The sequence below is a fragment of the Schistocerca gregaria genome, chromosome 6 (genome assembly GCF_023897955.1).
Source record: "Schistocerca gregaria isolate iqSchGreg1 chromosome 6, iqSchGreg1.2, whole genome shotgun sequence".
Taxonomy (NCBI): Eukaryota; Metazoa; Arthropoda; class Insecta; order Orthoptera; family Acrididae; genus Schistocerca; species Schistocerca gregaria.
The window spans coordinates 391,053,288-391,065,310 of record NC_064925.1 but is presented as its reverse complement, the minus strand read 5'-3'; the positions used below and the strand labels follow the sequence as shown (position 1 = coordinate 391,065,310).

At 39.9% G+C, this 12,023-nt stretch overlaps 1 protein-coding gene across 4 annotated transcripts in view; it reads left to right on the top strand.

Annotated features, from left to right (window-relative positions):
• Positions 1-11,308: 11,308 nt before the first annotated feature.
• Positions 11,309-12,023, top strand: part of LOC126278152 (death domain-associated protein 6-like) — a 154,443-nt gene continuing 153,728 nt past the window's right edge. For 2 of the 4 annotated variants that reach the window (XR_007550658.1, XM_049978051.1), the window contains exon 1: positions 11,527-11,613. Coding sequence is in view for 3 of the 4 variants with exons in the window: in XM_049978051.1 (XP_049834008.1) it covers positions 11,599-11,613 (15 nt within the window). In the remaining variant the exon portion in view is untranslated. Of the gene's footprint in view, positions 11,614-12,023 lie in introns of all 4 variants that reach the window. The other 2 variants (XM_049978048.1, XM_049978049.1) reach the window with 2 other exon arrangements.

Sequence of the window (12,023 nt, the reverse complement as noted above, 5' to 3'; positions counted from 1 at the left end):
TTTGAAAGCTGGTAAGAATTTCTATTTCACATTAGATCTCTCTTTTACATTCCAAGTTGTCCTGCCTGTCACTAAAATCTTACATTAATTTTGTTTGTATCCTCATTTTTTTTTGGATAGGAAAGAAATACGTCAATTTCATTGCGTAATGTTTGAGAAATAGATACAGCACTCCATATCAAGGCCACAAGTGGCCCATTGGGACCATTCATCTACCGTGTCATCCTCAGCTTACTGCAAGAAAGGAAGAATGAATTGATTGTTGGTATTAATAACGATCATCCTCCTTTACCTCCTCTGCATTACTGCAGATGACGTGTCACTGAGCACATTTGTTCTGTGCATGCAGTACACGTGAGGCGCCTTGTGGTATCCACTGCACTTTGTGGAATACAAAGGAACTGTTACAGTTCACTAACCTGCTGTCTTCATGTTGATGTCCCCAGCGCAGAAAACAGTACACTGGTCGTAGGTTCTGTATCTTGAGGCTGAAACTGACTAGTAGCGAGGTTCTGCTCTGAAATAATGTATCACTTCTTTGGGATGCCACTTGCATATTTTAATATAGCCACACAAGAAGACAACATGATCTTAATACAACATCTTCTGATACAGCAAAGTACATGATCAAACACAATGTTTACGAAAATGTATATTTACACTAATTGTAGCAAGTGTCTAATATGATGGCTGACTAAGCCAGAAATATTACACATCCCCTTCCTTCTGAGATTTCGGAAACTTGGGATGTTCTTGAAGACAACACACAATTTTGGAAATATATAAATAAATTGAACCAAATTTTGATAGAAATGTATACTAATAGGTAATCTCTCAATAACCAAGCTATCACACTATCCCTACTTTGATATCAACATGTAAACATGAATATGGCTTTTGCATATTTTCCCTGTCATTATTAGTAAACTCTTCCAAAATCTTAGAATAAGAAAATTATATGACGACTGCAATAAATTCAAAACAATAACACCCTATACCACAAACATTATCAAGATGAAGTTACATCTACTGATCACACAATAATTTCAACAAGAAGTCAACATTTTACAAATAGCGTATCATTATATGATTACACAAAACATATGAGAAATAAGAGAATTTTCAAAGGAAATCACATAAAACAGAATAAAAATCAGCTCATAGTTGTCTTTCAGATTCACCAAAGAAAGTTATGAAGTTACCTAAAGACATAGCACCTCAAAAAATAATCACCTATTATCTGTTCATTGCCGTCCTTTAAGAGACACAAAGAAAATTACATTGTTAGATAAATTAAATAAAAACTTAAATATATACATTATTATCAGCTCACTGTCGTCTTTCAAAGGACACTTTACTAACACTTCATCAAACTGAAATCCACTTTAGAAGTACAAAGAATGTATATTTTGAAATAGTGCTTCACTCTCACCATTACAGGAACAAACACATGCGATCCACAACAGCAACTCGAGATTCCATTGTCCATGCTGTTGTCTTATATTACGTAGTTCAGTCTCAATTGGTGCTGGGTTTGACAAGTGACTGTCCATTCTCAGTCTCCAACTCCAGCGTAGAGGACCGGTACAATTCATGTAACAATACAAAATGATTTACATTAGATTTCTAATAGAACTTAAATAAACCCTGATATAAACTTTTAATCATACCATACAATGAATATGTACCTAAATAGACTCAAAAAGTAAAGATTATCCTTTGTTTGCACGCAGTGCCACTGTTTGTAAACAGTGACTGCTAACAAATGGCTAGGGAGTTCCCATAACAACGTAAGGCCAGTGTCCATTCACAACATGTGACGTACTCGCCGATTCATTCATACAGACGACAGTGGTGTTGTGCACTTTAAATCTAGCAGACGACGCTGCACTGTATAATTGTTTCGTTACGCAGACTTATTTGGCTGCTACACGTCTCATATTCTTTAATGTTATATCTACATTTTGTTAATACAGTCTCATTTTAGTTGTTACTTCAAAATCTTCTTAATCATTAATAGACACACAGTTGTGATTCACAGATATTGAGAGATCATTTCAGAATAAATCTCTTAAAGAAAATTTCGGCTACCAGAAACGTTGCGTCACTCAACAGTAAGAGTTACCATACCTTACTCTTATCAAAAATCTTGTTACTACTTACACAGCCAGTGGAACTGTATTCATGTGTACACATCTGTAATCGTTACACAACATTATAGCGTCAATATTCGTATGTTAAGCATTATGTAACTTCATTTCGTAGAGGCTGACTGAACTGTTCATAGCTAGCATTTTTACTCTTCATACTCCATATTATAAACCAGTGAACTCCTCTCCATACCTTATATAATGTGGCCTTATCTTTAAATCCGTAAATGTATTGTCTGTGTCCCTTGAGATTTTCGTGTTAGTGTTATGTCTTGCTCATGTCAATAATACTACGTCTATTCCCTTGTGCTTCATAACCACTTGGCGGAAACCACTTCGCCAATGAAAACCTTCCTCACACTAGGTTATAATGGGCCGACTTACACGTCGCCGAATAATTCTCCTTTCCTCACTTCTAATCTACAATTGGTCGACTTACCTGTCGTTTAAAAACAATACTCCTCCGTAACATAAACCTCTTTGGCAGGACCATTCCTTGCCTATAAATGCATACTCATATATCTCAGCGGAAACTACGTCGCTGGCAAGTCATACTTAAGAATATAGTATTTACCTCCATAAAGCTTAACACAACCTTTGCACTAGTAATCTGCTGACCTCGTTTTCTGCCACCAAATTATATTCTTTCGTAACTTTCGTCGTATTCACTTACCTGGTTTGGCGTCGTCCTCTTCTTCTGCGACTCATAGCTAATCTTTCGAAAACTTCATGTCTGATATAATTAAAGCCCATGTTTCACTTATCTGTTACTTTTGTCAGATTTTTCAAACTTAATGTGTAATTTGAAATTAAAAAATGAATCGTTCCACTGTGTACTTTGTCATAGATGTTTCAAATGTCATTTAAAGCTATTCTGGTGTTTCTTAATGCAACGTAATACCGTGTTCTCTTGCTTGTGGATCTGTGATCCTATGTTTTCGTGTTATAAAACTTCCTGTTCACATATATTCCGTCGATTCCTGTTTTTCACCAGTTCAATGCAGATGTTTATCCTGCTGGGGTACTAAGCTGTCAGTAATTGGGTTTGTTGTCACAGTTTGTGCAAAACTTTTGTCATAGCTGTGAATAGAGAAAAATGTTAAAGTAGACAGAATACAGCTCAGAATGAAAGCAGAGGAAGAACGAACAGCATGAAGGGAAATGAAGTAAGGCAGTTAGTTAACTCGGGTACCTGATAGTCGTCATCTACCTAGCAATGCAAAGAACGCTATTGCCCCCTGAGGGTAATTAATGTTCAAAGTATTTTTTGATGTCTATAATACTGTTGAGTCCTTTGCTTACTTCCACTTTTGTGTTAGCTACTTCCACAGCATTGGGGTATGGCATCCTAATTATTTTGTATTTCCCTTCATACAATTAATGAAATTTCTTAATTTCTGAGTTTATCTTAGAAGACGATCGGAAATCCGATTTTCGACAGGGATAACAAAACCGATTCAACCTGCACATGTAAACGCGACACTGAAAAACGGTTTACGAAATTCGGTTTCCGTCTTCTGGAAGATGTCCCACATGTAAACGTATCTCTACAGTCTCAGTTAAAAGGCTTAAACCGGCGTAGCCCCACAATGACGACCTTCCTCCCAAAGCAGCCGTCCTGCCTTCATCCAATTCGTCTCTGCACGCCATCTCCTCTCACGTGCAGCCGTTGGAACCACTAGGCTGCAGCACTGCCGACACTACTGACCTCACTTACCGCTCCAGTGGCCACCTACACCCCCCATGTTGGCACCAAGATTACGAATTCATCTCGTGAGCCTTTCCTCTGCCATGCTCCGGGGAGGACCCCTTGTCATCTCTGGTGCAGAGTGCCCTATCTTTTGCACCTCCCGTCTTTGGACTATTGTTCTTGTGTGAACTTTCAGCGCGCAGATGTGTAACAGCCATTCTTTGTTACACGAGTTTGTCGAGTGACCAATAAATGTGTATTCAATATTAAGTGTGTTATCTCTCTACTAATCTTCCATGATAACCAAATGTGGTTGCTGAAGTCTACATTTGTATGAAAATGGCATTTTTGGACTCAAATGGTTTGCAGCTGGCAAGAATAGCTTGTATGTTAGAGAAGGAAGACAGAAGAGCAAAACAATGCAAAAAGATAGTGTGTGTACGAAAAATGTCATTGCATGGTACAGAAGGGGAATTTCACACACTATACAAGGAGCTTGAAGAATATTATTTTATATTTTAGAAAGTCAAAGTGTCAGTTGTTTTTCATTTGTTACATCAAATTGCACTCAGAATTACTGAAAGAAACACAGTGTGATGAACTGGTATTACATTCCACAAAAAACTGTTTTATTGAGGTTAAGTTTAGTCGCCAGTCCAGTGAAAATTTTTGTGCAATAGTCATATCTCCATCAATATATTTCACTTCAAGATTTATAGTTTTTTTACATCTTGTATTTTGCTTTCAATAGTTGAAGTGCCTTATTTGTATTGGGATTATCTGGTGAAACTACATAAATATTGGCCACAGATAGTTGCAAAATTGTTTTTGCCCACAGCCCAGAGAACTACTTAGCAATAAATAAGCCTGCCATAAACACGTATTTAAAGAAACAACTCCAATATATTACTTCGTTTATAGCTCAGAAATAGTACATTTTGCCACTATTGCTGCATATGGAGGTTTCAGTCCATTTCTTTATCAGACATCACAAATGCCTGACAATTCCACCCACTAATCAGTCTGATTCTACCCACAGCACTTTCTTCACTTCAAGTCGCAACTATAGTGCAGTCCGTTTCATTCTAAAATATTAAATACAGTACCAGTATGTATAAGAATACACTTTATAAATGTAATATAGGATCGTATAATTAAGTGTGATATGGTTCGGATTGCTGCCTCACTGCTTCAGTTAATCTTTTGTCATTTATTATAGATTTTAACAAAATAAATAACAAAAGGGAACAATTTATAAGAAATAACAGCCAACAAACAATTGATATCAATGACAAAACCCATGAAAATACGAAATATGAACTGTGAATGGCTGTGTGTTAGGAGGAGGAGATCCTTCTTCCAAAGAAATCTTGATGGTGCTATGAGGTGACGTGACATGACGTGATGGGCTGACCAGTGGGAATGCCGCCATTTGAAATGCACTGCAGAATGTCTTAGCGGGATGTGCCTTGATGTGATGTAATAGCCAGTGTGAACTGGCCTTAATACTGACAATTCACAAATACAGGAGCAGGAAGCTACATTTCTTGGACACAATCTCGATGCAGAGGGGATCAACCTAACACCAGTCCATGCTGAATTTGGTCACCAGTTGTCACCACCACGAGCTTATACTGACATTGGCTGGTTCCTTTCTAAACATTCATGGTGGTGTCTGTTTGTTCTATATCGTGTCTCCCTACCACTTTCGCGCAACGACGCTCTGAGAGTGTTTTTTAGGGAATTAACTAGTTTGAACCTGGGACCTGTTGCTGGTAAGGAGACGCCAGACCACACATGACATGTAGAATTCAGAAGAGTTCAGTGAGACTAGCGATGATATAACCAAATACTTAACGATCTCAGCGTCAGCTCCACTGCACTCCCTGTAAAATAATCTTAATACTAACTAAATTTAGTGGAACGGGTTCAAAGCTTTCCTATTTTTAGTTAGCTGGTAAAATAACGTCAAAAAGGCAGTTAAGTTTACCATTGGAAATTTTATTCTACTCACAAAACATTGTTTATAAATTGCACTATTGATAAAAGGAAGTGTTTTAATATAGGATGGTAAAAACCAACTGTTTTCAACAAAAATGTGAACGAATATTCCCTGAATGGGTTTCCAAGTTCTACAAATGATCGAAGGATGACCTATGCCATATCACATCTTAATCTAGGTTTAAATTAAGTTTCACAAAAGAGCAAACTATCAAAATTGTCTACAGTGACCCTCAATTATCTTCAATTACTTATCTAACTTGTTGTAAATTACAGTGGCTGATGTGGCTTCTCAGTAACTATATAACAGAAAAATCATCGCATTTCAGATTTTTACTCCAAGTAGCAAATGTGAACACCATGTGCTTTAATTTACGATCCACACTAGTATTACGCAAAAAGGGTGTGTAACAGATGAGACTTCTGCAGTTCTGAGTAAAGCCTTATGCGCTCAAGAATACGGCATCACGGTCGTTCATTACCTTGTCGGTGTTTAGGCAGCGTCAGGGCAACGGCGGGCAGTACAGCTCCGCTCACCTCGCCATCTCGGAAGGAACTCTCCTCCATACTACAATTTACCGAAGTTGGTTTTAAAAAAAAAAACTATCTGGCTGTGTTTTCATCTGACCAATCAGGGTCTCAATGTTAACCTTAAGCTCCACCTACAAAAATTCTGTCTATCCAATGAGAAACGTTATACTTTTCGTGGTGGGGCAATGTTTTTAAAGTTTGCAAAGTAACACAGACGCGAAAAAGTCTCACGCTAAAACCTGCAGCTGGTGTGGTCCTTTTAGCGTTATCGTGAGATCTATACTGTTCTTCTGGAGGGCTCTAGCTTTTAACATGGGCTGGGGAGTGGTCCTTGACGTAACAGAGACGCGAAAATGTATCATGCTAAAACGTGCGGGTGGTAGTCTTAGAGGTAGGCTGGCGACGTGGGTGTCCAGTCCGTCCCTTATCGCAGAGCCTTCTATCTTACCATGGTTCTGCACTCGGCTTCTGTTCTCGTTTCTCCCCTCGGAACTGCGACGGTCTCACGATGGGAAGGTACGACATGCATTTAGGCATTCTTGTGTTACTCTGTGGTATTCCATTTGCTCACTCGTTACTCGTATTACTTTGGTTACTTTAATGTCACGATTTATTCGAAGATATGTGACATACTACTGGATTTGCTTATCATGTCAGGGTTTTCATGGAAGGTGTTGGATTTGCCTGACACCTTACACCTTGGTACCCCGAATTTCTACTGATGAACTACAAGCAGAAAAAGTGGAGGACCCACACATCCAATGAAAATGAATGCTAGTATGGAGCACAGACACGCAAATGGTTTTCTGTCACTCTACAGAATGTCTTGCAATGGCAGATTCAGTGGCACACCCTATACCAAACACTCAGATTACCATCCCTTAGCTGCTGGCGCAGTCCTCCAGCAAGGAGTGGCAAGTGCTAGACCTTTCAGATTCTTTCCAGCAAATAACAGCTTCTGAAGCAACATTCAAATACAGTTAGCCATATACAAGCCCCTGTCATTCTTTTGGGATGATATAGAGGGGAGCTACATCGTGATCTCTGGCTCTGAGCACTATGGGACTTATCAGCTGAGTTGATCAGTCCTCTAGAACTAAGAACTACTTAAACCTAACTAACCTGAGGAAATCACACACATCCATGCCCTAGGCAGGGTTCGAACCTGCGACCAAAGCGGTCGTGCGGTTCCAGACTGAAGTGCCTAGAACTGCTGGGCCACATCATGATCTACAACGATCACAAACTGCTGGTAGATGCCATGCATCACCCATCAGTAATTGTCAACCCCTTACAATTCTGTCACCTTGACCTAATCGCGCATTAACCTACCGACATCTGGCATCTGCATGGGAAGGATAACATTGTCACAAATGACCTTTCATGAGTGCAGACCACCTCCCTCACATGGGATTATAGCGGATTAGCAGACGAACTAGAGCAGAAACCAACTATTCAAGCTTTACTCGTGCACAGTTCTTCCAACCAGAGAATCTGATGGCAGTTGACCCTGGGGTTTGAGGCCAGTGTCCTTTGCGACATGACACAGCACAGACCTGACAGATCCTACAGATGTCGGTGTGATGGACAATCTTTGATTGTCTAAACTACCTCAGACACCCAGGAGTTCGCCTGTGATCCAGCTTGTCACTTTGCTTGGCTGGGCATCAGATGCAACTGCCATGAATAATACACACTTGCCTTTATTTTCGGTGAAGCAAGTTGGGTCGACACGTGCAGACGCCTCTTGCTAGTTTAGAAATACATGGACACTTCCACTATATACACCTCGACATCACTGAACATCTGCCAAAGTGAGAAGGGTAAAAATACCTTCTCTTCACGGTAGACTGAGTTTCATGCAGGATGGAAGCTCTTCTACTAACACAAAGCATGGCAGAATCTATGACCAACACCTTCATAATGGCATGGTTATCATGTTTTGGTTGCCTGGTGTGTTATAATAATAAAAAAGAGAAAAACATCTATGGGTGGACAGAAGTTTAAAGGCTAATATAATTGCATTGTTAAAAATGTTCTGCTTGTATAAATTTAGGCTAATCGGACTTCCTCTCTTACATTTCAATTGTAGATGCAGGCAGCCAACTTCAAGGACACCAGTGCATGTCAAAAATAAAAAAAATCCTCCTTACTTTCTCCTCAATTTTTGCCTTTTTGCTTTATGTGCTCCCCATTATGATTCATGTAAACAGAAAAATACAGACAATTAGCTTTTATGACTCATAACAATGTCATAGAAATTTCTTACTGTAACAATAGTTAACAAACACCACTTACAACTGGTGCCCAGAAGTCCTGGCACTCAGGTCGCCAGTTGTGTTATAATAATAAAAAAATGAGAAAAAATTATTTTAAGTATATTACAAATGCATTATTAGAAATGCTCTGCAAGTACAAATTTAGGCTGATCGGACTTCCTCTCTTACATTTCAATCTTAGATGCAGGCAGCCGACTTCAAGGACACCAGTGCACATTAAAAATAAGAAAATCCTCCTTACTTTGTTCCACTTCACTTGTATAAAAAATACTTAATACTGATACCAAGTCTTCTCTTATTTTGAAACATATATGATACAAAACACTCGTAGCTCGTCATTATTCGAGCAGCACATCTTAACAGAACTTCTACATACCAGAGAGTGAGAAGCAGAAACATGTACAAAGAACATTGAATGATGAGTTTTTTTGTTGTTGTTTTGATTTGTCTGTACCTTACTGCGCATTCATAATTAATGTCTTTGCCAATGCTTATGGTCGAAGCTGCTTCATTTTTTGTTTTTAATAAACTTTAACTTTACCATATCTGGGGCGTTTTTTGCCATGTACCTACACACTGGCTGCTGTCACCACAGTCGTACCAAGGCAAATCATTGCCAGAGCAATGGCATGGTGGAACAAAGGCACCACGCAATGAAGACAGCATTCATATGCCGTGGTGCCACATGGACTAAGGCTATTCCATGGATACTTCTCGGTGTCTGCATGGCACTCAGTGACGACCTAAAAGCCTCATTGTATGATGGTCTTCATTAACAGACTAAAACGTGTATGGACCCTCAACATTGCAGAGGATGCGAATGACCTTCAAGACGACAACAGTCCCGAGTCTCACATATGACCAGATCGTGACCCACTGAACTGTTGATGTCCGAGACTTTCGACCAGAAGAAGTCGCAGTCAAACTGGTCGACACACATGCAGCTCTAGACGCCACGATCGAGACAAACGCTACTGGTCTCATAAGAATGTTCCACCTACTGACAACAGTGGGCATCATTGCAGTGTCTTCATGAATCTTAATGGCATGTGAACTCACGATACCCTGCCAGTTACCACTCCAAGCAGCTCGTCTCCGCATCTGCCACCACTCACAGACGATTCAGCATTGTAATCAGCAGAGGCAGAAGCAACACAGCTCCCACTACCTCACGCCATATCGCCCTCCACCATGACTTGGGCTGTACAAGCTGAACATGGTATCTGAGCAGCAACGCAACGAACTACGACGACCAACAGCCCTCACGCCGAGCTCGCATTGCACCCTTCAGTGCTCAGACTTTGTAGGTGACCGGGGGGGGGGGGGGGGGAGGAGGGGGGGGGGGGCTGTATTATGTGTTTGGAAAAAAATGCTGAAATTTGTAAAACTTGTGTTCGATAATTGTAGGTAAATTTCTTTCCAACACACGAAGGAAAGTTAACTGCTTATAGTTAATGGGAAAAATGTACAAATCGTCATGTAACATTTGCAATTTGCCACGAAAACAAAGCACAATTATAAAACAAAGATTAAGGAGACACACAAGCATGAAACCCTCTACTAGAACATGGGTGAGTGCAGCGGAAATACGTTAACTTTCGACGATACCCGTAGAGTATGATGTTAGCAGACTAGGACACTCAAAATTTTCTTTCTGACACACCTTGAACTGACGTTATGTAACGTGAATGTCCGTTGACGACCATTGTGAATGCATTGTGAAATTCATTGTGAGATGTTTAGAGGTGACGTGACGACGGCTAGTGTGAAGAAGTCTTTATGCACAATGTGGTCACCAGGTCTTTTCTGCTATCGTAAATTCTAAGTAACTGTTCAACTTGAGATATTTAACCTAGCCTGTGGAAGAACATACGGTGGGAAAAAAAACAAGTTTTCATGGAACATTTGCAGATTGCCACGAAAACAAACCACAGTAATAAAATAAATATTAAAAAACACAAACGCTTGTGAACGCTACCTAGACAGCTAAATTTTCGATGTTAACCGATGACGACACAGTCAAAACTTTCTGCACAACACACCTTGAAGCGACATGACGGTCCATTGGTGTCCTGTTTTATTGCTGCCATTTGTAATGCATTGTGGAATTTTTCGACGTGATATGACGTGGTGGCCAGTGTGAATTGACCTATACTGAATGTAATTACAATAAGTTAAGGTTTCGATGGTATCTTGTTCATGCTGGATCTTGTAAAACTCCGCACCGTTACTGCAGTGTCACGTCAACATGTATTTAGTCTGCCATGTTAGATCACGTCAAATCAATTCAAGACACTTGATTTCAATTTGAATGGCTGTAGTTACCTATTTTCTATCGATAAAAAACAACAAAAAATAACGCACATAAACAGGAACGGTAAACAAGCAGGGAAACAACACGTAGAGATCACAACCTAATAAAAGCACGACGAAACCAAATATTGGAGACGAGAGCCTCGCTATTTGTATGGAGGAGACTTGGGGGTTACGTGGTCAACAACGAAAAATGACGTCAGCCGTCAGCCTCATCGCTCCGCGACGTGACACGACTGACAATGTGAATGCCACCATTTAAAATACATTGTGTAATGTTTTGACATGGCGTGACGTGACGAGACATGACGTGACGTGACGTGACGGCAAGTTTGAACTGGGATAAATGTCGGCGCCGTGACGTGCGTGACGGGCAGTGTGCAAGAGGCTATTCCGAATACCTTATGGAATATTTTGAAGTGCATGACGTGACGTGACGTGACGTGATGGGACGTCACGTGAGGACTATTTTGAATGGGCCTCGAACCTTTATCGATAAAGAACTATCGATATATCGATGATTGAAATTTGAGTTGCCATGGTCTTGTCGATAACTGTTTGTTTGCGATATTTGGTGAACGTCATAAGTTTTGTTATCGTGTATTCTGTATAAGTCAGTTTTTGGAATTCAAAGATGTCCTTAGAAATGGTACAGATTGTTTTTGTTTACTTAAAACCTTACGTACTAGTCAGTAAGGGTGTATATTTATGATTGGCGTACTTTAATAAGAGAAATTATACCAAAGTATATCGTACGTCAGTGGCTAAAGAATCTCAACTGAGCGAGGTGGTGCAGTACACAGGACTCGCATTGGGGAGGTTGAGGCAACAATCTCGCGTCCGGCCATAATGCTTTAGGATTACTGTAATTTCCTTAAATCGCTTAAGGCTGGAAAATGCCGGGGTGGTTCTTTTGAAAGAGCACGGCCAACTTCCTTCTCCATCGTTCCCTAATCCGATGGGACCGATACTTCGCTCTTTAGTCCCCTCCTTCAAATCAACCATCAGTAGCTAGGCTCGTCAGGTTTTTTTTTTTTTTTTTTTAAGCGTGTTTTATAA